The 27,988-nt window shown below is 42.7% G+C and overlaps 1 protein-coding gene across 2 annotated transcripts in view; it reads right to left on the reverse strand.

Moving 5' to 3' along the window:
• Positions 1-712: 712 nt before the first annotated feature.
• LOC137324583 (EGF-containing fibulin-like extracellular matrix protein 1) overlaps positions 713-27,988 on the reverse strand; it is a 95,852-nt gene continuing 68,576 nt past the window's right edge. For both annotated transcript variants that reach the window (XM_067989031.1, XM_067989033.1), the window contains exons 7-11: positions 24,021-24,140; positions 20,660-20,779; positions 8,281-8,404; positions 6,534-6,726; positions 713-1,186 (exon numbers count right to left, since the gene is read on the reverse strand). In XM_067989031.1, coding sequence (XP_067845132.1) covers positions 1,025-1,186; positions 6,534-6,726; positions 8,281-8,404; positions 20,660-20,779; positions 24,021-24,140 — 719 coding nt within the window. In that variant the 3' untranslated portion in view covers positions 713-1,024. The remainder of the gene's footprint in view (positions 1,187-6,533; positions 6,727-8,280; positions 8,405-20,659; positions 20,780-24,020; positions 24,141-27,988) is intronic.

Consider the following 27,988-nt stretch of genomic DNA (forward strand, 5'->3'; position numbering starts at 1 on the left):
GAATTCCCTTGGCTCCTGCCTCCTTTCAATCCAGTGATCTGAACACTGGGAAGAACTGGGCATCCAGATCATTTTAGTGGAAGTGAGCCCCACCTGTGTGTCCAGGCCTAGTTCCTGTCCGGATACCTTTGAAAAATTCTCTCATCCACAGGAATATGGGGTCAATTGACAACTGTAAAAAAAACCTTCCAATCGTTGATGCAGCCATCCTCTGGAACGGTTTGCTAGTCCCACTTTTTTCTACCCCCCCACCCCGGCGGTTTCCTACGATATGCTCATCATGTCCAGTAATGAAGGTCACCAACAGAGTGGGATTCTTGCTCTGCCACACTTATGTCAGTGCAGTGGTCCAGAGGATTTTCAGGGCCCATGTGCACATCTATAGCAGAGTTTGGAGTACAGTATTTAATTACCAAATAACTTACTGTTCATAATGTGTTTTCATAACTCTCACATAATATTCATTGTAGAGGTTGTACCATAACATCACAATTTCTGTTAACGGAAATTATGTAATTTTTATTGATAAAACACTTGAAACGTGAATCTGAAATTCACTGAAGACAGGCTATCAACGGATTGATCCTTACAGGACTGAATGTTAGTGCACGCAATCACCTTACTACAAAATTAGTCCTTTTTATGAACTTTTTATGTAGAAGGTATATTGTGATTAGAATTCACAGTCGCAAAACTATTTCAAAGGCAACAGTTTAATATATGAAGTACATTTTATTTGATTAGAAAACAACTTTGTACATCATGATATTAAGCACTTAATTTTGGGCTGGATAGCAAACATTATAGAGCTTTATGTAGCTTTAAATATTAATTTGCAATGTATATTTACTTCAGTAAGTTTATCTCTACATACATTATTGAAGGCACTTTGTACAAAAAGACACAAAAATACAAACGTAAAAGTTAAATTGAATCATAAAGCAAATTACATAAACACATCAGAATGTTAAATGCTGTGGTAAGAAATGCTTTACTTTGGCTGTCCTTATCAGTGCCACATAAACTAAAATGCATAAGGTCCCACTACTATTGTCAACCGCAGCACAGACACAGTCCGGTAGTTCATTAGGGCATTGACTGTTAACATCTCCAGATCCACAATGTACTCCTTTGGTCCCGTTAATGGCTTCACTAAGACAAGCATTGCACTCACATTATTTGTTTGCTGCAGGAACACAAAAGTGTGAAATAAATAAATAATGTGGTGATTTAAAAAAAAAATATGGTTCCTTTTTGGGGTAAGAAGCAGGTGTCCCGGGAATGGAAGGGCTGGATGGGACGGAATCTGTCTCCACTTGGTTCTACCTCTTCTGCAATTCTGAAGGAGAGAGTGGGCACTTCTGTCAGCTCTTCCCATTCTAAGGGCATGCCTGGACGGAGTTCCTGGGCTCCCTGGCAATCGTGCCAGATATGCCTTTATAATAACCAGTGGTATGTACACCTGTAGGATGGAGGCATACGTGCCATAAAGAGATGTAAGTGGACCCCACTGAGCAGAATTCAAATAGCATTCGATTCCAGAGAGATTGATTGCTATTTGAATTAAGGGCCTACCAGCGAGGGAGCAACAGTGGTGCAAGTTTGGACAATAGAAATCTGTGGCACACTCAGCCTGTGAAATTCCAATTGGTATGGGCGTCCACCTCAGTTCAACCTCACTGCACTTCTGGCTTAACGGCGCTGTCAGAATTTCAATGCTGATATTTAAAGAAATGTTCTAATTCCCCCTCCCCTATTGTGGGGAAGATGCTTGCGTACAAAGGCACGGCTGAGATAGGGAACTCAACAGTGAGAGGGATTACTGGCATATAAGCAGTGTCCCATCATTCTGTGGCACTGTACGTCATTGGTGCTCCAGCGTGTCGCGCCGTCATATCTGTATGGAAACTGTATTTTAAAGATGCAAAAAAAAGTTTAATCTGATTTAAAAACTATGGGGTCAATTTTCACTTCTATTGTCTGCTGTTATCGGGGTGGTAACGGTCTCAAAATGGGGTTGGTAGCCTTACCGCCCTGTTAACACCAACAAAGAGATTGGTGACATTTTGAAAAAGACCTCGTACCTTGCTGGCGGCCGGGGAGGGCCGATATTGGGAGGCTTCAACCTGGCAGAGCAACATTGGGATGTTCGTTTTGTGCCCCGCAGCTCGTCAGGCCGTTGTAAATGAAGCCAGTGTCTCACAATCATGGCTATCTCTGCCGCGGGTATGGTGTGCTCCACCGGGCGGTCACCCAAAAGTTAAAATCGACCCCTATGGCCCTTCATTTTCACAGCGGTAGTCATGATCTGCTGCTGTAACTTCAGTGGGAGATCGACAGAAAGCCTGGAGAAATGGGTGTAAGCAGCTGAAAACTGCTGTTTATGCTATTTCTCTTGGGGTTCTGCTGATCCCCTGCCAAATGTACGGTGGAGGATTGGTATAATCCCTGTGAAAATTTAAGGCCTATATATTTATTCTATAGTGGTGAATAGTCAGGGTGGAATGTCCATTAGGTTAAATTGACAAATGGTGAATAAATATTTTGCTCCAAACATTTATTTCTTGGAGAAGGAAAAACTTTAGAGATTTGCATACCAGCATTTCTAAGTTGACACTTTAAGGAAAAATAGATGGGCTTCAATTCACTCAAGGATTCTGCCAGACTCCTGCTGTAACTCTGCGGAGTGGAAGAATGGCAGAAACCGACTGGAAAAAGCCAGAGATCCAGTTATGCCTTATAAGGGACAGAATCTCTGTCCACCCCTTACAAGGCCATTGATGTTGAGAGGTCGGAGCCCAGGGTGGGGATTCGCTGTGCTGGGAGTTCTTGCTTCCCTAGAATCATAGAATCATAGAAAGGTTACAGCATGGAAGGAGGCCATTTGGCCTATCGAGTCCGTGCCTGCTCTATGCAAGAGCAATCCAGCTAGTCCCACTCCCCTGCCCTATTCCTGTAGCCCTGCAATTTTTTCCTTTCAAGTACTTATCCAGTTCGTTTTGAAAGCCATGATTGAATCTGCCTCCACCATCCCCTCTGGCAGTGTATTCCAGATCCTAACCACTGGCTGTGTAAAAAAGTTGGTTCTTTGGCCAATCATCTTAAATCTATGTCCTCTGGTTCTTGACCCTTCTGCCAATGGGAACATTTATCTCTATCTACTCTCTCTAGACCCTTCATGATTTTGAATACCTCTATCAAATCTCCTCTCAACCTTCTCTGTTCCAAGGAGAACAACCCCAGCTTCTCTAGTCTATCCATGTATCTAAAGTCCCTCATCCCTGGAATCATTCTAGTAAATCTCTTCTGCACCCTCTCAAAGGCCTTCCCATCTTTCCTAAAGTGCGGTGCCCAGAACTGGACACAATACTCCAGTTGTGGTCGAACCAGTGTCTTATAAAAGTTCATTATGACTTCCTTGCTTTTGTACTCTATGCCTCTATTTATAAATCCCAGGATCCCATATGCTTTTTTAACCGCTTTCTCAACCTGCCCTGCCACCTTCAACGATTTGTGTACATATACCCCCAGATCTCTCTGTTCCTGTACCCCTTTTAGAATTGCGCCCTTTAGTTTATGTGGCCCTCCTCATTCTTCCGACCGAAATGTATCACCTTGCATTTTTCTGCATTAAATTTCATCTGCCAAGTGTCCACCCAATCACGAGCCTGTCTATATCCTCTTGAAGTCTATCACTATCCTCCTCACTATTCACTACACTTCCAAGTTTTGTGTCATCTGCACATTTGGAAATTGTGCCCTGTACACCCAAGTCCAAGTCATTAATATATATCAAGAAAAGCAGTGGTCCTACTACAGACCCCTGGGAAACACCACTGTATACCTCCTTCCAGTCTGAAAAACAACTGTTCACCACTACTCTCTGCTTCCTGTTTCTTAGCCAATTCTGTATCCATGCTGCTACTGCCCCTTTTATTCCATGGGCTTCAATTTTGATGATGTGGAGATGCCGGTGATGGACTGGGGTTGACAATTGTAAACAATTTTACAACACCAAGTTATAGTCCAGCAATTTTATTTTAAATTCACAAGCTTTCGGAGGCTTCCTCCTTCGTCAGGTGAAAGATGTGAAAATTTTGATGACAAGCTTATTATGCAGCACTTTATCAAACGCCTTTTGAAAGTCCATGTACACCACTTCAACTTCATTGCCCTCATCGACCCTCTCTGTACCTCATCAAAAAACTCTATCAACTTAGTTAAACACAATTTGTCTTTAACAAATCTGTGTGGCTTTCCCTTATCAATCCACACTCGTCCAAGTGACTGCTAATTCTGTCCCAGTTTCTAGTTTCTAGAAGTTTCTCCACCACCGAGGTTAAACTGACTGGTTTGTAGTTGCTAGGTTTATCCTTACACCCTTTTTTGAACAAGTGTGTAACATTCGCAATTCACCAGTCCTTTGGCACCATCCCCGTATCTATGGATGTTTGGAAGATTATGGCCAGTACCTCCACAATTTCCACCCTTACTTATCTCAGCAATCTAGGATCCATCCCATGCGGACCAGGTGACTCATCTACTTTAAGTACAGCTAGCCTTTCCAGAGCCTCCTCTTTATCAATTTTTAGCCCATCCAGTATCTCAACTACATCTTCCTTTACTGAGACTCTGGCAGCATCTTCATCCTTGGTAAAGACAGATGCTAAGTACTCATTTAGTACCTCGGCCATGCCCTCTGCCTCCATAAGTAGATTTCCTTTTTGGTCCCTAATCGGTTCCATCCCTCCTCTTACTACCCATTTACAGTTTACATGCCTGTAGAAGACTTTTGGATCCCCTTTTATGTTGGCCACCAGTCTATTCTCATACTCTCTCTTTGCTCCTCTTAACCATCTTCCTTTACTGAGACTCTGGCAGCATCTTCCTTGGTAAGGATAGATGCAAAATACTCACTTAGTACCTCAGCCATGCCCTCTGCCTCCATGTCCCCCCTGATCGGCCCCACCCCTCCTCTTACTTTTGGATTCCCTTTTGTCTGCCGCCAGTCTATTCTCATACTCTCTCTTTGCCCCTCTTATTTCCTTTTTCACTTCCTCTCTGAACTTTCTATATTCAGCCTGGTTCTCACTTGTGTTATCAACCCGACATCTGTCATACACCATTTTTTGCTCCTTCATCTTACTCTCTACCTCTTTTGTAATCCAGGGAGCTCTGGCTTTAGTTGCCCTACCTTTTTCTCTTGTGGGAGTATACCTAGAATGTACCCGAACCATCTCCTCCTTAAAGGCCGCCCCTTGTTCAATTACAGTTTTGCCTGCCAATCTTTGCCTGCCTTGCTTAGAAGGGACCCAGTCACTTCCAGATGGGTGCAAATGGGCTCCGCCAGCGGGTCCAGGTGAAGGGTGGGGCCTGGATCCCGAAGAAATGTTGGAGCCTTATCTCTGTAGAAAATTTTGGATTGGCCTCCTTACACAGAGGGTCGAGGCGGACCTGGGTGGGGCCTGGGGTGGGCTGGGGGTGGGGGGGGGGGCAGAGTGTCTGGCACTTATTTGCATTGATGGGAAGGCATCAGAATTTCCAGGCACATGGTCCACTCTGGTGGACACCAGAGATGCACCCAGCGGAACTCCGGGAGTGTCAGCGCTAGAAGGCACTGATGGGCGCGATCCAGGAGTAATCGCTGGGGTTGTGGCCTGTCGGTTTTCGGGGCTATATACAGTTACACAGATTTAAAAAGTAGACAAGGTGGTTCTTACAAGGTATATTATGGCACTAATTATGGACCAAAAGCAAGAAAATGGCATTGTGGTGAGCCTCTTCATCTTGCCTGCATGGTCCTTTGTAGCTGTGGTGCCATTCTGGTAGTGGGTGGAAAATACAATATTCGTTTTGCGCTTCTAACTGCAAAAGCAAATAGCACTTATGCCTTTTGCTTGCGAGGGTAAATGGACCTATATTGATTAATTGATCAAAAAACAAGCTCTGTTCATCAACAGTTTAGTTTAAACAGTATAATGATCACGGCCTTGAAAATCCACAGCTCTTCCGGCATAGTTTGAGCCTCCACCCCAAACATGGTGGTCAGCACAGGAGAGTGTGGGGCCAGGAACTCTCTGTGTCCAAGGCTTTCACTGGGACACCTGGTCTATCTACTTGACTACTGGTGGCTCACGATAGGATTACGGCCTGGAATCCCAAAGGAAAAGGGGCAGAATTTTTATTTTATTTTAAAACTGCCTCCCCTCACAAGCGAGAGTGAGGGTGCCACACATAATTCTTTCTAGGTAGACCCAGGCAACACCCCCCCACCCCCCACCTCCCCTGGGACCAGGCACATATTGGCGTTGCTTTCTCTCCTCTTCAGCAGGCAGGTACCCTAGAAGTGCCTCAGTGGCAGGATGCATTTCATTGACAACCAAATTATAGGAATCTCCCTTGAACTTGGGAAGGATGTTAAGATCAGTGATGGAGATTCCCAATGGGAGATTTTGGCCCTTATGCAGATTTTTGGAGCCCACCTCTCTTTCAATCAATAAAAAAGCCGATAGGGAAATTGAAGTGTTACTCACCCTCAGGTAGAACTCTCCGTCATTCCCAGAGCTGATCTGGAAGGTGTTGAAGGTATTGGGGTAAATACTTGTTGCTTGAATTTGGAAGATATCAGAGGGTACAGATCTGTCTGATCGAACATTCATATATTTGTACACATAGGAATAAGGCTGATCACGACAGGCTGCGTTTCCTGATGGACAGACACAGCGACTGTATGGAGAACAAGAGGGAGCAAAATCTGTATCATTAAAATCCTACAGTTTACTAGGAATAATAACACTGGACTAATTGTTAATTTTTTTTGGATTTGGTTTTGGTGCAGTGTAGTATGTCTTAAAATGTATATATTAATGAAGTCAGAGATCTGTTCTTGAAGATAGACAGATAGCTCTTCCTAAATATCATGAAACACAGACACATCCCTCCCTCCATGTCGCCAGGGAATGGGGATACTCATCTCTAAACTGCATACAGATAGTGTTTGCTGACAAAAATGAATACGAGTCAGGCCCCTCTGCTTTCAGTCCTGCTTCTGCCACAGTCCTGCCACTTATGGACCAAACCAGGCCTCTCTCTGCTGCTTCTACCGCTAATAAAAGCGATTCCGTACACTGCACACTGTAGGTGGGAATACTTGTGAGAACAGGAATTTCTACCTACAGTGTGAAGCAGCTGGAGTCCCTTCTATTAAGTGGTAGGAATGTCATTATGGTCCATTATTGATAGAACTAAAATAGGATTGGGATTGATGCAAGAGAGAAGGGGAGAAATAAATGATAATGAAGGGGATGAAATGGATGATAATAAAGTGAGGGAACTGGATGGCATTGCAGGAGGGCAAATGTGTGGCAAGGAAGAGGGAGAATGGATGGTAATGAAGAGGAAGGGGAAGGGGAAATGTTGGCAATGAAAGGAAAAGGGAAAGGGAGGAGATGAAAAAGAGAGGGAAGGGGACAGAAGTTGGGCGTGATACTTTGGTGGGGGAGAAAAGAGGGGAGAAGCTGGAGTGGGGTGGGGGAGGGAGGAAGGTGCCAATATTAACTGAGAGAAAGTGGGGAGAGAGTGTGCCAGCATTAGCTTGGGAGGGGCAATGGAAAAGTGTCAGCTTGAACTGGGGGAGTGAAAGAATAATTGCAGCTTGAATTAGTTGGAGGGGAGAAGAGTGCAAGTATGAACCGGGAGGGTCGAAGGAGAAGACAGTATCTCAGTCAAATGGTGAGGAGTCGGATGGGGTAATGTCTCTCTGTGAACTGGGTTAGGAGGGGAGAGTGACTGTTGAAAAAATGTTTGGGTCTCGTTGGTCTCTTGAAAAGTTACATGCCAAGTTGTTTATTCCTGTTTTTTAGATTAAAAATCTATTAATTGTGAAGTACAAAAGTGCTTAAAATTAACCAGAATGTATTATTTTAATGTAAACATTTAAAATGTTCTAGGGGAACCTCCCCCAGACCCTCTGGAAAAGAATCATCATTAATTTGATAAAAGATGCTATTTGCAGATAGGGAAGTTGATGAGCAGTTGGACCAGCTATTTCTATTTTAGTATAGATAAACTACTGTAAATGGGTAAATGCTGACCTGAAGATACGTTTCAGAGTGAGGAAATGATGAACACTTGCACGTGACATTTTCAGCATTTCATTATGGTAGTTTATAACTCAGCTGATTTTCAAATGCTGAAATTTCCAAGGTAAATAAATTTGTTTGCCTCCTCCATAATGAACGTAGGGCTGCATCAAGACTGTTGAAAAGTTTTCTTACTTACTTTTCAGACATCTGATCATAAGGCTCATGGCATGGATTTTGAGGATAACATCTGTATCCACTATAATAGTTCCAACACATCTCTTGTTCCTCACAAACATTTCCAGTTTCACATTCATTTATATCTGTAGTATGGAAATAAAAATGGAACATCTGAAAATATCAAGTTGGGGTAGTACGATTAACCGTGAATTACAATAAATCCTTGAAAAGCTGCAGTGGCGGTAGCCACGGGTCACTTGTGAGTTAATAATCATTGCAAAGACAGCAATAGTCAATACATTGCAATTCTATAATGATTAATTGTATAATAATGACATTAATTTGAGATCTGTACCCGCATCGAGCAATATGGAGCTGGTAATGCTAAGTTGTTAACAGAAAGGAGTATTTCCTCAAGGTGTTCTCCCATTCACTAGGCTATACTTCTCCAGTGTTCTTCTTGACCTTCCTACCTCCACCTTGATACAAACTCCAACTTGACTAAAGTCTAATACTTAAATCCTATTCTAAATCCCTCTCGCTTATCACCCTGTCCCCACCAACCTCCGCTGGTTCCCCATCCCCTAATGCACTAATTTCAAAATCCTTGTCCTCATTTGAAAAATCGGATTATGTCATTGTCCCGCTCTCTCTCTAAACTCCTCCAGCTCTACATCCCAGCCACATCTTTCACTCTTCCAACTCTGGTCTACTGGATGTTCCCACTCTATTCAGGCCTTGCATTCTGGAATTCTCTTCCTAAATAGCCCCGTATTTCAAAAGTCTCCTCAAAACCTATCTCTTTCATCTCAGCTTCAGTCACCTCCTTTAACTCTTGCTTGGTATCTGTTTCCCTCTGTGATGTTTTGTTCCACTATACAAGTACAGGCTCTTTTTACACTGCTTTCCAGTTCAACAACTTCAGTCCCTGGTTATACTGCAGTTTTTACTCTGATGTAATGTATTGAAATGGAACACAGACAGATTGAGGGATGTGACGTAATAATGTGGCAATTACTGTGTAATGTAAATGTGTTCTTGTTAAAATATTAACTATTTTTCTTTTAATGCAGAAATATATCAACAGGACCAATCTGTTAGTTGGGCAAACAGGCTGCAAGTAGAATAAACACTTCCTGCTGGTAGGCTAAACATTGCATCATAGTCAATTACAGTGCTGAAACAAGAACAGAAAAAGCTGGAAACACAGAGCAGATCAGTCAGTATCCATAGAGAGAAAGACAGTTGAGGGTTTGGACTCATTCCCTGCTTCAGAACTGGAAAATAAGAGATGAACAAGCATATTAGAAATATCAAAAAAAGGGAGAGGGAAGGGAAAGAAACCAACAGAGAGGAAGTATCAATGGGATGATTGTTGAATGATAAACAGATCAGTCAAGTAATAGAAAAAAAGCGATAAAGAAATGAAAGACACTGAAAAACAAAAGATGCATGAATAGCTGAGGCAGTGGGAGGCCGAAGGGAAAGGTGAGAAAATGAGCAAAATGGAAAACAGAGAAACATTGAAGATGTTGGTAAAGTGCAATGGGCCCACGAGTTCTGAAAAGAGAAAGAACAAGTCAACAGGGAGGATGCAGGACCCTCCCCCCCACCTCCGGTTAGCACTCTGTTCTGATGAAGAGTTGCCCCTCACCCAAAATGCCACCCCTTGGACACTGATAGACCCACTCCCCACATCACCAGCAATGCCTGCTGTAAGGAAAATGGAGAATATAGCTAAAGTCTGAAGTTAATGAAAACAATGTTTAGACCAGAAGGGCTGCCGAATGCTTAAGAAAAGATGAGCTATTAGCCCTGAAATTCCACATTGTTCTGGGTGTAGTTTCAGCGTATAATTGGGGTATCCTTTTTTGCCAGCAAAATGGCCAAATTGCCAGTTTTTGCTCCAAAATTGACCCCCCGAATTCCCTTATGCTTTCTGACCCTTTCTATGATCCGTCAACTGAGTCCCCAGTGAGCTCATTTACATATATTACAATGACAGCCAGTGATGCTGCAACCCAGGTTTTCTGCTTGTACACTCACGAGGTACTCGGGAAGTTAGAATGAGAATTATAAGGTGAAGCTGTTGCCAGGATCAGCTGAAACAGGTGAAAGTAAGGGGTTTGAGAGCCTGAGGCGTTCCAATAGTGATTTCTGAAGCTGGGAATGACGTTTGGCAGTGGTTTCTTTGGCATTCTGCCTAAATAGACCTGGATTTGTTTCTGACTGCTTCTGAGAGTGTGAGACCACTGGAAGATTTTGACCAACAGTGAGGTCTTCTCAGGAACGGTATTGCAATCCCTATGGACGTGCCCTTGCATGCCATTATCATGAACGAGGAGGAGCAGCAGCACAGGATGGAGCAAAGGAGAGTCGGGCAGCATTTCAGGAGGATGGACCCCAGCTGCTTTGGAGGCAGAAGTACTCGGAGGAGAATATCATGATGACGTTCACTCATGGGACTCCTGCTGCGAGGCATTAGAGCACAAATGATCACTAAACACTTCCATTTTTGTTTATAGCATTTCTGTGAAGCACCTTGGAATGTTATATCTACATTAAAAGCGCTATATAAATGCAAGTTGTTATTGCTGCTGAAGCCTTCTCTTTTGTTTAACAGTCTACCTTTGACACCATTGCCTTAACTCCTCCTCTACCTTCAAATAAAGGATCAATCCTTCAACCTAGTACCCATCCTAGGACTTAACACATTAAACCTCTTTCCCCTAACTGATTATGCCAATAATCATCATGTGATTGAATAAGTCAACATGAAATAAGTGCACCCTTTCCTGTATGACTGTTCATGAATAAGAAGGCACCACATTCTATTTTAATACAACAAAGTTCAAAGTAAACACAATCCAATCTACTCTTTTCTTATACAACACTTTCTTTGGATGGCTAAGCATGTCTTTCTTTCAACTATCCTAATTTTTCTCCTAGGTACAACCTGAGGGCCAATATTGTGAGAGGTGGTTGGCTGCTCATACTCTACAAAAAGGTCATGGGACTGAGTGGTCCTCCTCTCATGACAGCTTTCTCCTGGCTGGGAGCCACTGCTGGCTGCATCTCTGGAGCTTGTTCCTGGGAAGCCTGGTGCCACCTCCTACATTGCACTGGCATGGTGCTCAGAGGGACAAGGCCAGAGGCCTGGCATGAGCCGTTATCCTGAGAGATGGCAGTGTCAGGTAGGTCGAATCAAGCTGCTGCCATTCCATTAGGCCCTGGAACCTTCTCCCCACTGATCAGTGGGGTTAATGGTTTGCTATCAGATCCAGAAAGCCCTGAGAAAAATGCATTTTTCCAACATGGTCTGGAAGCCAACATGTATGATGCTGACTATTCTTTCCCCTATTGCTCCAAACAATCCATTGATGTCTGCAATGAAGAAAATGCTTCCTTGATGTTACCGCAAATGAGTGCTGTACACTCGAGTCACACCTGCCAGTTGCCACACATCCTTGGAGACTGACCGCAGCACCTCCACATAGGTGTGATGTTCCTCAAACATCTTTCTTTTCAGGTGAGTACCAGGAGTTCTGTGTCCCATGACTCTGAAGCCTTGAGCAGCCTTCTCCTCAGTATCCACTAGGAAGATACAACAACCCCATTACTCATTCTTCCAGCTCCCTCGTGAACCATTGGGTGTTACTTCCTTACTAACCCTATCTAATTTTCCCCTGAACTGGTGTGTGGGAGTGATGAAGCAAGTGATGGAGGAGTTGAGTTCGAGAAAGTTGGGACAGAGGAACATGGGGTAGGAGGTCTCTGCAGGCACTCTTGGGTGGGCTTGAATCCAACTTCATCTCCTTCATCATCCTTGTCTTCATCATCATTATCATAGTTCATAAGGAAGTAATTAGGTTTCTGTTCCTCCCTCTCCTCCTCCTACTCATCATCATCATCTCCCTCCTCCTTTTCCTCCTCTTATACCCACAGATTCTGTGGTGGATCTGCAAGAAAGTAGGTACAAGCTAAGAATGGGTGTGTATAACCTCCATGGGATTAAGGAGATAGAGAAAGGGATGGAAGCTTGTGGCCGTGTGGTCCTTCACAGGGATATCATGGTGAATGTGTAGGTCTTCAGTCATTAAACTGGTGCCAGCACTAGCTCCTGACCTTGCCATCTCCCACAGCGAGAACTGAGTGCCTCCCCAATGAGCTCCTTGTAAGGTATGAAGGGTTTCAGTTTGAGGATGCCCCCTCCTTTGGCCTACCCCTCACGTGTATTGTGTGCAATTATTTCCTGCAACAAGATTAAATAAATTGGGTGAAGGCTAGCAATTGAGGTGAATGTGCCAACTGGCATGGGACAGCTGAAGTAAGAGAAGCGGGAGTATCAGCTTGTTAAAGTAGATTAACAGGTTTTAGGGTTGTCCATACCATTAATTGCTGTTAGGGGAGATGGGTAACAATACTGTAAGATCCTGAGTTAGTGCCCCCATTAACCAGAATGCATTGTAAAGGGTTAGCTGTACAGTTGCTACTTTCAGAGAGTGAAGAGTGTGCTGGTGTTCAGGATACCCAAGGAAGAAAAGGGAGAGCGGCCAAGTGTATTACCTTGCCTCCTCTGGTCATGTCATTAAACTATTTGCGGAACTGAGCTGCAGTCCTGGAGTGAGAGTGTTGGCATTCAGTGCCAGTGCCATCTCCCTCTACATGGTACAGGTGATCTTTTTGGTGGGTTTACTGCCACAGACGCCCAGAATTCTGACTTGTCTCTGTTCTATTTCATTCAGCAGGGTTTGTAAGGTGGATTCAGTGAAACTGTGGTATCTTCTCTGCCTCCGTATCATGCCCTGTTGCCTTCTTTGGCTGCCTCTGCCAGGTTCTCCTGTGTTAGCCATTCTTGTAAAATGGCATAAAACAGTGATTGGACATCCAATAAAGTCAGCGATAGTTAACTCACTGAATCAAGCACTGTTCCTTACTTACCTACAGTTCTCCACGGCTGCTGCTGCAATCTTCAACCAGAACTGGCTTTTTAAAAGCTACACTCTAATTTCCAAGTACCACAGCATATTACTTCCTTTTTATATGCGTTTTATGTGAATGACTGCTCCACTGGATATGCAAATCAGCTGTCCCAAGAAATTCTGGTGCAAACAGCTCGCCAGGCCATCAGCAGACGGAACTCATTTTCCATTGGTGTAACTGCAGTGCAACTTACTGCATGGAATTTCAGAACCATTGTTCCTGAAGCTTGTATTGAGCTTCGTTGGAACAGTATAAGTGACCAATCACAGAGAGGTCAGAGTAGGAATAGGAGGGGGGAGTTAAATTGGTCGGCCAGAGGGATTTGGGGTCACATTTGCTGACAGAACAGAAGCGATTGGCAAAGCAATCAGATAATTTGCATTTGGTTTCCTTATTTTTATTACTGCAGTGCTGCCTGATTTATGTCAGCTTTATTAAGTATTAGATTTACTAGGATGCTACCGGGACTTGATGGTTTGACTTATAGGGAGAGGTTAGACAGACTGGGACTTTTTTCCCTGGAGAGTAGGAGGTTAAGGGGTGATCTTATAGAAGTCTATAAAATAATGAGGGGCATAGATAAGGTCGATAGTCAAAATCTTTTCCCAAAGGTAGGGGAGTCTATAACGAGGGGGCATAGATTTAAGGTGAGAGGGGAGAGATACAAAAGGGTCCAGAGGGGCAATTTTTTCACTCAAAGGGTGGTGAGTGTCTGGAACGAGCTGCCAGAGGCAGTAGTAGAGGCGGGTACAATTTTGTCTTTTAAAAAGCATTTGGACAGTTACATGGGTAAGATGGGTATGGAGGGATATGGGCCAAGTGCAGGCAATTGGGACTAGCTTAGTGGTATAAACTGGGCGACATGGACATGTTGGGCCGAAGGGCCTGTTTCCATGTTGTAACTTCTATGATTCTATGATTCTATGACTTCATTGTGTCAACTTGGCTCAGTTGGTAGTACTCTTGCCTTTGAGCTAGGAGATTGTGGGTTCAAGTCCCATTCTATGAACACATAATCTAAGCTGAAACCACAGTGCAGTAATGAGTGAATGCTGCATTGGAGATGTCCTTTAGGTGAGACATTAAACTGAAGCCCCTTGTGCCTGTTGTGATGAACGTAAAAGATTAATTGGCAATATTCAAGAACAGCAAGAGAGTTTTTTCTGGTGTTCTGACTAACATGCTTCCCTCAACCAACGCTACCAAAAATGAAACGTTAACCTTTTTAGTTTCACCGCAGGTGCTGGCTGACCTGCTGAGTGTTTCCAGCATCTTCTGTTTTTATTTCAGATTACCAGCGTCTGTAGTATTTTGCTTTTTGTACTGCCAAAAACAGTTCAACTGGTCATTCTTCTCATTGCTGATTTTGGAGCCTCGCGGGATGCAAAATGGCTGTTGCATTCACCAACATAACAATGACTATATCAAAATAATTAAAGCATGTTCAGCATTTTGAGGCATTTCAGTTGTGATAAGATGCAAAATAATGAACGTTCTTTGCTTATTTTGGCAATGGAAATTTTAGAGACAAATTTTTTAGAAGTTGGGCACACAAACTCCTGACTTTATTCATTGCAGCAGTAGAGAGTGGAATTTTGCAATTTTTCAATTGTTACAGGCTGCAAAAAGGTAGAAGGTGCTCAGAACCTTGGAAATATCACCAGGAAATCTCACTGCAACCACTGGATTCCAGCCACAGTTTTTTGAAATAGTGGAAGGCCTGTGCTGAGGAAATTTTTTACAGAGATTTCTAAGATAAAATGGGCCAGATTTTGCTGATAAAATAATGTCATCTGAACGAAGCACGCTGTTATTAATACACAAATAGGCCAGCAACTTGCAGCAAGGAAGAGATATCCCATGAATTGCGAATTGCCACAAGTTGCTAGCCGATTTGCGCCACTCCGCCGTTAGCTTCACGAAAACGGCATCTCGCCCTTAACCTCCCCGAGATTTTCATGAAGTTGCTGCATTTGCACATTAATTGCCCATTAAATTCGCCACAGAAAGTTAAGTCTAGTAATTAATATCGTGAGTACCCTTTTAATGACCTGATAATTGTTAATGACTGCCAATCAACCTCTCTTGCTCAGAAAGTAAAAAATTATAAGTGTGGAGTCTAATTACTTCAGGTTGTGAATTAATTTAGGAGATTTTAAAAGTGTCTAATTTTAAATTATACATTTTTTTTCTTACTTTTCCTTTCTGTCTCTTTTTTCTCTCTTTCGTGATCGAATCTTTCTTTTCCTCTCTTTATTTCTCTTTCTGTACCTGATTTGGCATTGAATTCACCCACTCTAATTCACCCTCCTTCTCAGTCCTTCCTCTGTTTATTTCTCAATCCTTTAATTTCATAGGTTAAGGAGATACAATGCTTGTCCCATTGTTCACCAAGGTCCCAGATGCCCCGTTGCCCTCGCTGCGCCATTATCAGCTCGCACTTCCAGTGAATTTATAGGCAAAAATTTTTAAAGTCTAAACGTGCACGAACAACTCTAATTAATGGGGCATGCCGTGAGACGCCCCGCTCCAGCAAAATCTGGCCCAATAAGTAGGGTTATGGCTAAGTTTAGTAATTTCTTTGATAATTTACTCACATGTGTAACATCTTACGAATTAATTTGAGATTATATAGTCAATGGCGTGAAAAGCAATATGTCAACTGAAAGAGGATGAAGTAACAATTCCTGAGTGATAGTTATTAATAAATCCAACAGGGAATTCAGGAGAAACTTCTTTACCCAGGGAGTGATTAGAATGTGGAACTCACTATCACGTTGAGTAGTTGAGGGGAATAGCATAGATGCATTTAAGGGGAAGCTAGATAAACATATGAGGGAGAAAGGAATAGAAGGTTATGCTGATAGAGTTAGATGAAGTAGTGTGGGAGGAGGCTGGTGTGGCACATAAACACCAGCATAGACCAGTTGGGCTGAATGGCCTGTTTCGGTGCTGTACATTCGATGTGAGTGCAAAAGACAAGGCTGAAGCGTTTGCAACCATCTTCAACCAGAAGTGTCAAGTGGATGATCCATTTCGGCCTCCTCCCGATATCCCCACCATCACAGAAACTAGTCTTCAGCCAATTCGATTCACTCCACATGCTATCAAGAAACGGCTGAGTGCACTGGATACAGCAAAGGCTATGGGCCCCAACAACATCCCAGCTGTAGTGCTGAAAACTGTGCCTCTAGCCAAGCTGTTTCAGCACAGCTACAACACTGGCATCTACCCGACAATGTGGAAAATTGCCCAGGCATGTCCTGTTCACAAAAAGCAGGACAAATCCAATCCGGCCAATTACTGCCCCATCAGTCTACTCTCAAACATCAGCAAAGTGATGGAAGGTGTCATCGACAGTGCTATTAAGCGGCACTTAATCACCAATAACCTGCTCACTGATGCTCAGTTTGGGTTCCGCCAGGACCACTCGGCCGCAGGCCCCATTACAGCCTTGTTCCAAACATGGACAAAATAGCTGAATTCCAGAGGTGATGTTAGGGTGACTGCCCTTGACATCAAGACAGCATTTGACCGAGTGTGGCACCAAGGAGCCCTAGTAAAATTGAAGTCAATGGGAATCAGGGGGAAAACTCTCCAGTGGCTGGAGTCATACCTAGCACAAAGTAAGATGGTAGTGGTTGTTGGAGGCCAATCATCTCAGCCCCAGGACATTGCTGCAGGAGTTCCTCAGGGCAGTGTCCTAGGCCCAACCATCTTCAACTGCTTCATCAATGACCTTCCCTCCATCATAAGGTCAGAAATGGGGATGTTCGCTGATGATTGCACAGTGTTCAGTTCCATTCGCAACCCCTCAGATAATGAAGCAGTCCGTGCCCGCATGCAGCAAGACCTGGACAACATCCAGGCTTGTGCTCATAAATGGCAAGTAACATTCGCGCCAGACAAGTGCCAGGCAATGACCATCTCCAACAAGAGAGAGTCTAACCACCTCCCCTTGACATTCAACGGCATTACCATCGCCGAATCCCCCACCATCAACATCCTGGGGGTCACCATTGACCAGAAACTTAACTGGACCAGCCATATAAATACTGTGGCTACAAGAGCAGGTCAGAGGCTGGGTATTCTGCGGCGAGTGACTCACCTCCTGACTCCCCAAAGCCTTTCCACCATCTACAAGGCACAAGTCAGGAGTGTGATGGAATACTCTCCACTTGCCTGGATGAGCGCAGCTCCAACAACACTCAAGAAGCTCGACACAATCCAGGACAAAGCAGCCTGCTTGATTGGCACCCCATTCAACACCCTAAACATTCACTCCCTTCACCAGCGGCGCACTGTGGCTGCAGTGTGTACCATCCACAGGATGCACTGCAGCAACTCTTTGACAGCATCTCTCAAACCCGCGACCTCTACCACCTAGAAGGACAAGAGTAACAGGCACATGGGAACAACACCACCTGCACGTTCTCCTCCAAGTCTCACAGCATCTCGACTTGGAAATATATCGCCGTTCCTTCATCGTCGCTGGGTCAAAATCCTGGAACTCCCTTCCTAACAGCACTGTGGGAGAACCTTCACCACACGGACTGCAGCGGTTCAAAAAGGCGGCTCACCACCACCTTCTCGAGGGCAATTAGGGATGGGCAATAAATGCTGGCCTTGCCAGCGACGCCCACATCCTATGAACGAATAAAAAAAAATGTGATTCTATGTAATATGATTAATCAGTTTTGCGGTACTTACTGGTTTTTGAATGGTAGCTTTGAAAAAATGAGCAATTTTGACTGTTCAATTTTGTGCTGATTACTCATTGCTGATTGATAGCTTTTACTACCTACCTAGTGAGTACAACTGCTTTTGACTCGTTAACATTTAGTCAATTGGACATCGGAATCTATCAGCATAGTTAACTTAACATGTAGTAATTATTTCAGCCAATTGTGATTTTTCTCACCTTACGTACTTGTGGTACCTTTGAGGTAAGAGCATAGGAAATAGGAGCAGGAGTAGGCCATATGGCTCCACAAGCCTACTCCGCCATTCAGTAAGATCATAGCTGATCTTCTACCTCAACTCCACTTTCCCGCCCGATCCCCAAATCCCTTGATTCCCCATGAGTCCAAAAATCTATCTATCTCAGCCTTGAATATGCTCAATGACTAAGCATCCACAGCACACAGGGGTAGAAAATTCCAAAGATTCACAACCCTCTGAGTGAAGAAATTCCTCCTCATCTCAGTGTTAAATGGCCGACCCCTTGTCCTGTGACTATGCCCCTGGTTCTAGACTCTCTAGCCAGGGGAAATAATCTCTTAGCATCTACCCTGTCAAGTCACCTCAGAATCTTATATATTTCAATGAGATCACCTCTCATTCTTCTAAACTCCAGAGAGTTTAGGCCCATTCTACTCAATCTCTCCTCATAGGACATCCCTCTCATCACACGAATCAATCCAGTGAACCTTTGTTGCGTCGCCTCTTAGGCAAGAACATTCTTCCTTAGGTAAGGAGACCAAAACTGTATACAGCTCTCCAGCTGAGGTCTCACCAATGCCCTGTACAATTGTAGTAAGACTTCCTTACTCTTGTACTGCAATCCCCTTGCAATAAAGGCCAACATGCCATTTGCCTTGCTAATTGCTTGCTGTACCTGCATGCTAACTTTTTGAGTTTCTTGTAGGAGGACACCCAAATCTCTCTGAACATCAACATTTAATAGTTTCCCACCATTTAAAAAATATTCTGTTTTTCTATTCTTCCTAGCAAAGTGAATAACCTCACATTTCCCCACATTATGCTACATCTGCCACCTTCTTGCCCACTCACTTAACCTGTCTATATCCCTTTTTAGACTCTTTGTATCCTCCTCACAGCTTACTTTCCCACCTAGCTTTGTATCGTCAGCAAACTTGTATACATTACACTCAGTCCCTTCATTTAAATCATTAGTATAGATTGTAAATAGCTGAGGCCCAAACCAATGGTACCCCACTAGTTACAGCCTGCCACCCTGAGAATGACCTGTTTATGCCTACTCTCTGTTTTCTGTCCTTTAACCAATCCTCTGTCCATGCTAATATGTTACTTGCAACCCCTAGAGCCCTTATCTTGTGTAACAACCTTTTATGTGGCACTTTATTGAATGCCTTTTGAAAATCCAAATATATGACATCCACTGGTTCCCCTTTATCTACCCTGCTAGTTACATTCTCAAAAAACTCTAATAAATTTGTCAAACACGATTTCCCTTTCATAAAACCATGTTGACTCTGCCTAATCATATTATAATTTGCTAAATACCCTGTTACTACTTCCATAATAATGGATTCCAGCATTTTCCCGACGACTGATGTCAGGCCAACTGGTCTGCAGCTCCCTGTTTTCTTTCTCCCTCCTTTCTTGAATAGCAGGGTTAAATTTGCTACTTTCCAATCCACTGGGACTGTTATAGAATCTAGGGTATTTTGGAAGATCACAACCAATGCACCCACTATCTCTGCAGCTGCCTCTTTTAGAACTCGAAGATGTAGACCATCTGGTCCAGGGGATTTGTCGGCTGTTAGTCCCGTTAGTTTCTCCAGTACTTTTTCTCTACTGATATCAATTACTTGAAGTTCCTCACTCCCATTAGTCCCTTGGTTCCCCACTATTTCTGGTATGTTTTTTGTGTCTTCTACTGTGAATACAGATACAAAATATTTGTTTAACATCTCTGCCATTTCCTTATTCCCCATTATAATTTCTCCTGTTCTCAGCCTCTAAGGGACCAATGTTTACTTTTGCTACTCTCTTCCTTTTTACTTACTTGTAGAAGCTCTTACAATCTGTTTTGATATTACTTGCTAGTTTACTCTCCTATTCTATTTTCTCCCTTTCAAACAATTTTTTGGTCATCCTTTGCTGGTTTCTAAAACTCTCCCAATCCTCAGGCTTACTACTCTTCTTGGCAACTTTATAGGCCTCTTTTAATCTAATACTATCCTTAACTTCTTTAGTTAGCTACGGATGAATCACTTTTCCGTGGCAATTTTATTTCTCAATTCTCATTGAGAATATTGAAATATTTCTTTAAATGTTTGCCATTGCTTATCTATTGTCTTACCATTTAATCTAATTTCCCAATCTACCTTAGCCAACTAGCCCCTCATACCTATGTAATTGGCTTTATTTAAGTTTAAGACTCTAGTTTCTGACTTAAGTACTTCACTCTCAAACTCAATGTAAAATTCTATCATATTATGATCACTTTTCCAAGAGGATCCTTTACTATGAGATTACTAATTAACCCTGTCTCATTACACAATACAAGACCTAAAAAGGTGTGATGCTTTGAGGTGTTATGATGCTATAGATGCAAGCTAGATGCAAGACATCATTTTAGATTTTCAGCAACCAAAATAACATGTATTTTTCTAATATAAGAACAAACTATTGCTGGAGTACCTTACCTTGGCACATTCTGGTACCCAGAAGCTTGTATCCCTCTGGACAGATGCATGAGAATCTTCCTGGCTCATTCACACATTGGTGCTGACACATGTAGCTTGAGTAGGCACACTCATCAACATCTGCATTACAAGAGAAGACCCATTCATTTCATTGCTAGTAAAAAAAAATCTTGCTTTTAAGATTTGCAGCACAAATTCAGATTTTCTTGCTGATGCTATCTGAATATGAACAGTTGTAAACAGGGTGAGTAATGGGATCTTTACTCTGCATCTAACTACGATCTACATCACCTGGGTGTGCCTGGTATTGCAACTGGGTGACAAAAGTAGAAAACTATTCCATTTCCCTCATTGACATCTTGGCATTTTTGATAAAAATTTATCAAAGCAAACAAAAATTTTAATCTGTGGGAATAAACATTGAACCAATTAATGAACCCAAAGAGATTGCATTCTAGTAAATACTTCCAGTAGATACCATGCCGGAGGGTTTACAGAACAAGAAGGTCATTTTTGGATGTTTTCCACAGGCAGTGTGTAAGAATGCTATGGTTTCCTCTGGATGCGGTAAGTGCATTATATCAATTGTTGGCACCAAATCTGCAGTCTCTTTTCACCAGGGGCACAGTCTTGTCAGTGGCTATGAAGGTAACAGGAGTCTTCCAGTCAGCCTTGAGTGATGTAAGTTAAATAAGTCAATCAGCAGTGCACCACTGCATTAAATAAGTGATGGATGCCTTGTTCGGTGGGCCTCAGTTTTCATATCCTTCCCTATGGACCCAACAAAACAGAGACAGCGAGCATCCGACTTTTATCGAGCGGCAGATTTCCCCAAGTCCCAGGTATAATTGATGCCACTCATATGGCATCAAAGACTCCATTTGAAAATGTCGTACATTTCATCAAAAGAAAGGGTTTTTATTTTGTGAATGTGCAGCTGATGAGTGATGTCAACCAAATCATTCTGCATGTGAAGGCATGGTATCTTGGAAGCTGCCATGATTCTTTTGCTTTCAGACAATCAAAGATACCTGAACTGTTCAACATTGTGTCATAGGAACATAGGAACAGGAGTAGGCCATTCAGTCCCTCGTGCGTGCTCCGCCATTTGATAAGATCATGGCTGATCTGTGATCTAGCTCCATATACCTGCCTTTGGCCCATATCCCTTAATACCTTTGGTTGTCAAAAAGCTATCCATCTCACATTTAAATTTAGCAATTGAGCTAGTATCAAATTTCTACCACCCTTTGTGTGTAGAAATGTTTTCTAATCTCACTCCTGAAAGGTTTGGCTCTAATTTTTAGACTGTGCCACCTACTTCTAGAATCCCCAACCAGTGGAAATAATTTCTCTCTATCCACTCTATCCTACCCCTTAATATCTTATAAACTTCGATCAGATCACCCCTTAACCTTCTAAACTCTAGAGAATACAACCCCAATTTGTGTAATCTCTCCTCGTAACTTAATCCTTGAAGTCTGGGTATCATTCTAGTAAACCTACGCTGCACTCCCTCCAAGGCCAATATGTCCTTCCGAAGGTGTGGTGCCCAGAACTGCTCACAGTACTCCAGGTGCGGTCTAACCAGGATTGTTGCTGGGAGAACAGGGTTATCCATTTCAATCATGGCTGGTGACACCACTCTGTCATCTGAGGACTGAGAGCCTCATCGTTGCTTGATAGGTCAGAGGGAGCCCTACAGTAAAGTCCAGCAAGCATGTCAATAATTATAGAAGATGAGGAGGAAGAATGGAAGCCATCCTGATCATGACGAAGGTGCCCAGTAGAATGAAGAGGCGGGACAGCACAATCTGTTATCAGCATCACACGAGGTTAGGCCTTGACCGATTTTGTGGAGGCCACCCTCCAGCTCCTTGGGTGAGAGGATATTGAGGCTAGCACTTAGCTTTTCAAGCTTTTCCTCTTGTTATTTTGACACCATTGTAACATTTGGTCTGCTTGTCTTTCTTTAGGTGTGTCCCAGGAAACTGTGCCAGTTCTGAGTGGGCCTGACCTCAGAGTATCCAGCATCGCTTAGTCTTACCCTCAAAAACACCAGCTCAGGTACATCCACCTTGAGGGATTTAGATAGTGAGGAAGAGGAGAGTTCACTGGGTAATGCACAGAGCATCTGTGTTGGAGTAGGTGGTGATGGTGGAGGAGAAGCAGGAACCTACTGTTCAAAGGGCCAGTTTGCACCTGTTGACCCCTGGGATCCGGATTTTGCGGTGTCTGATTTTAAAAGAAGAATGCTTTCTGAGCACAGAACTTTGCTACAGTCACTGGAGACTTTGACACCAGTAGCAGCTGATGGCTGGTGTGGAGAAGTTCATTACCCACATCTGTGCAATGACGATGGACGGATTTCAGAATTGCAGACCACTATGGAGGGGTGGCAACTCCACGGACATCTGTAAAGGAACTCCCACTGGCAGAGGCCCTAATATTAGTTGTTGCATCTTAGGTGATACTATAGAGGGTTAGGGTTCCAATGTGGAATGGACTCTCTCTTCTGGTTTCCAGATGCTTTTTATTTAAGCCTTGTATTTAAAGTTAACATAATTCTTCTTAAGCCTTTTACAGGCCTATTATCACACAGATAATACCCTTGAGCAGTATTTCGAAGTTTGCTAGAATATTACATATTGATTAGATGGGCAGAACTAAGAGAAGATTGGTGTATCGGTGGTACAATTCCATCCCACTTCTCAACTTCAAAATAATAATTATAATGATCTAATTATCATGGCAAAATATAAAATCTTAGTAATGGGAACCCTCAGAAAAGAATTAAACTCAAAATAGTAGAGCTTAAAAAGTAAACTCTTAAAATCTGAATTGAAAAAGAAAATGTTGGAAATACTTAGCAGACCAATCAGTACCTGAAACAGAAAGACAGGTTAACATTTTGGTTGAGCCCTTCAATAGCACTGATCTAAATGGGCTGGTATTTTAACATTTTTCCTCCCTCTTAAGGTTATTGAAATTATTAGATATGCATACAAAATAAAATTACTGAGAAATTTGTGTCTCTTGGTATATTATATGAGAACTGTTTGAGTAGATTTTGTGAGTGGAGTAGAGCAGAGTGTGAATGGGACTTTTAGATTAGCCAGATAGTAATTCCCCCTGTAATTCAATGTCTTTATTGTTCATATAGGGCCAAAACAATCAGTGTCTGCAGTACTAACATACACAAACACTTATTCTGCTGGTTTTATGTGTCATTAAATGGTCAAAATGAGAGACTTCTCATTTGCACACATGAACAATATAGGAGGATGACATACTATTAAACGTTGGTTACAGTAGCTGCATAAAATATCTTCTGCATTTTCAAACAACATTCAGTAATTACCTCTGCATGTAACTTTGTCTGGATTTAATTCATATCCTTGGTCACACTGGCAGATGAACGAACCCACGATGTTAAAGCACTGATGATCACATGGAGAACCTGTCTCACACTCATTAACATCTCAGAGGGGAAAGAAAAACTGTAATCATAATTCAAAATCTCAGCAAAATGATCTTATCAAGTAAAATTACAGAAAGATTTAAATAATCTTGGCGCATACAAGGGAGCTATAAGTAAATTGCTACAGACCCATTTTTCCAAGGTGCATTTAGGCAGAACTGTCTTTCAGCCCTTACAAGAACCCAACATCCCTACCAGTTCACGTAAGTATAATGTGATTGATATTCTTTTAAAAGGTCAGTGTTGTTATAAAAATTAAGAACACTGAGTGAGTGTTCCTCCATGCTAGATTGGTGTGGCAACATCACTGATAGGGAGCATCCTGTGCACTCAGGAGTAGCTCCTAAGAAAGCAACAGGGGTGTAATTTCAGATCACGATGAGAGCCACTCTGGAGATGCCTGACTCTGGAATAGCCCACTAGAGTCTGCAAGGCAGATTTCCCAATGAGCAGCATGGTTTCCCAGGATTGGATAGCTCCAAAGTTGCTCTCGGATCTGTTTGAAGTTGTAACCACCTTCTATTGTTTTCTATGGAATTGCTCCAGGGCATATAGGTATTTACTCAACAATGATGTCATGGAGTGTCCTAACAGGGAGGGAGACACGACTCAAGGAGGGGTGGGGGTTCCGAGCTGATGACAAAATTGACATTTAAAAAAAATCATTCTCCTGAGGCTAATAGTTTCTTCTGTAAAATGGTCAAGTACTTGGAATAAAAAGTAGCCCACAGACTTTCTTTCCACTTTAATAACTTTTGACAATTAGCTTTGATTTTTTCAAAATATTGCAGGAAACTATTATTTTTTTTAAAAGGACTGCTGACTGCCAGATTTGCCAAACACAATCTCTCCATTTTAAATTGAAGATTAGCACTCAGAACAGCCTAGGTTCGGACTGGGATACCCTATATAGAAAGAAAGCCAAGTGTTAATTTATACAGGACAGTCCACAAGGCATACTAACAATCTTCAGATCCCCTTATGCTCTGCCTGAAATGTTGTTTCATTTATGTTTGATTTTTTTTCTTAGTAGCGTTGAATTGTTAGTTTAAGAAAACAGTTTTTATGGGTGTCCAACCAAAACATCTGCTGCAGTAATACAGAATGCAGTACAGTAATTGAGGTTAAATCTTTGTTTACTCCTAATAGAAAAAGCAAAAATGTAGAGACTGACTTGAGACCTCTCATCAAGAAGGGAATACCAATAAGACATCTGTTACTAATGCTTTAGTTAGAAGGTACCCCCACAGTTCTTTCCTGACTTTGCTGAGGTACAGTTTCATGGGGACTGGCAGCCATCCAGTATGTTGCCCAAGTGGCCATGCTTCAGGTATAAGCGTAGACATTGGCTAGGAATTTCCTCGGGACGGTTCCAGCTCCACCACCGTAACTTTGCCGGAAGTACGGCGTAAACCCTGTCTATGTGCATAAATAGAGTTTCTGCTACACTTCCGGTGAAGTTATGGTGGCAGAGTGGATTCAGCTCCAAGGAAATTCGAGGCCATTAATTCCTGGTGGGCTATTTGATCACAGAGCCATGACAGTGAAGCGCAGGCCTGCTCTCAACTGATGTCCACACACGTACAGAACAGGATTCACTGAATAGCAATCAGGAGTGAGAATTTTAGTTGATTCATTCCCACCTCAGGCCAAGGATCCTGAGGCTAACTTAAGATGCCTTATTGTCATCCTGCAGGGATTAACTACATCAGTACAGGCTGGTGGTTGAACCCAGGATCTTCCTGATCTTTATGGCTCAGTGCCACACCAGGTAGTGCATTTACTCAGTAAGCCATCAGAGGAGCTAATTAGAACTTCTTTATAACATTACATTTATTATAACATAAAAGTTTGTTTTATAAGCCAGCTTTATTACTGGAACACCAAGAATTACTATGAACTGTGGCTTTAGGCCAACCTGGCAAACAAGTGGGAAAGTATTTCAATGGGATATTGCTTACAATCTAAAATAGTACTTTGTAATTACTCTGATATAGAATCACATGTATAGAGTTGGACAATGGCTGCCGGTTTCTAATGATGTCACTACGGAGATTGAAAGATTCCTTACTGTTGGAGTTGTTGAATAAACTTTCAAAGGATGGAGCTTTACCCTAACTCTATGTTACACGTAGTACTGAATCCTAAAAACAGTGCATCCCATTCAACAGTATAAAAGCACTACACATTTTCAGAGGGGATTGAAATGAAATATTTTGCAAGGCTTTAGTTATGTCTTTATGTACAAGTCAAACACTTTTTATATACTTAATATACATATTCTGCAACCGCCGACGTGAGTCTTGCATGGTATGTTGCCTCCTTGGTGCCCGGGTAAAGGACATAACTGAACGGTTGCAGAACATTTTGCGGGGGGGTGGGGGTGGTGGAAACAGCCAGAAGTCGTGGTAAATGTTGGAACCAATGATGTAGGTAGGAAAAGGATTGAAGTCCTACAGGCAGAGTTTCAGGAGGTAGGAAGGAAGTTAAAGAACAGGACCTCAAAGGTAGTAACCTCTGGATTACTCCCAGTGCCACATGCTAGTGAATATAGGAGCAGTACAATAAAACAGGTTAATGCGTGGCTGGAGAAATAGTGCAGAAGGGAGGGCTTCAGATTCCTGGGCCATTAGGACCAGTTCTGGGGCAGGAGGGACCTGTACAAGATTGACGTGTTGTACCTCAACAGGGCTGGGGCCAATGTCCTCGCAGGAAGGTAAAATAGTGCTGTGGGGGAGGGGCACCAGGATAAGCATTAGGGAGGAGATACAAGGTGAACAGAGGACTGGGAGAGACTGAAACATCATTAGAATAAAGAGTAGTTCAGAAATAGGAGGGATCAGACAGGAGGGAAATGCAAGGCAGACTAAGATGGGTTTGGAGTGCATGTGCATAAATGAATGGAGTATGGTAAATAAGGTTGGTGAGCTGCAGGCACAAGTAGCCACGTGGGATTATGATATAGTGGCAATAACGGAGACCTGGCTCAAACAAAGGGAGGAATGGGCACTGGCCACAATGTATTCAGGAAAGATAGGGAAGGAAAAAAAGGAGTGTGGGGGGGGAGGGGTTAGCAGTATTGATCAAAGACACTTACAGCACTAGAAAGAGATGATGTACTTGAGGGTTCAAAGACAGAATCTATTTGGTTAGAATTAAGGAACAATGGAAGAGCTATTATGCTGCTGGGTGTATACTTTGGCCACTAAATAGTGGGCAGGAGATAGAGGAGCAAATTTACAGGCAAATTGCAGAAAGATACAAGAACTATAGAGCTGTGATGAGGGACTTCAATTACCCTAATATAGACTGGGAAAATAACAATGTAAGGGCAAAGAGGGGGAAGAATTCTTGAAATGTATACAAGAGAACTTTCATAATCAGTATGTTTCCAGCCCAACGAGGAAGGAAGCAGTGCTGGATCTAGTTCTGGGAAATGAAGTGGGGCAAGTGGAGCACCTTTCAGTGGGGGAGAATTTGGGAAACAGTGATCACAATATCATTAGATTTAGAGTAGTTATGGAAAAGAACAAGGAAAAATTAAATGTGAAAATACTCAACTGGTGGAAAGCTACTATCAATGAGTTGAAAAGGGCTCTGGCCCAGATGGATTGGAATCAAAGGTTGGCTGGTAAAACAGTAGATGAGCAATTGGAAGCCTTCAAAGAGGAGATAGTTCGGTAACAGACTAGACACATTCCCACAAGGGGGAAAGGAAGGGCATTCAAAACTAGAACTCCCTGGATGACTAAACATATAGAGATTAAAATGAAACAGAAAAAGAAGGCTTCTAATAAATGTTAGGTTCATAATTCAGCAGAGAACCAAGCTGAATACAAAAAGTAGAG

This window comes from Heptranchias perlo, chromosome 8 (genome assembly GCF_035084215.1).
Source record: "Heptranchias perlo isolate sHepPer1 chromosome 8, sHepPer1.hap1, whole genome shotgun sequence".
Taxonomy (NCBI): Eukaryota; Metazoa; Chordata; class Chondrichthyes; order Hexanchiformes; family Hexanchidae; genus Heptranchias; species Heptranchias perlo.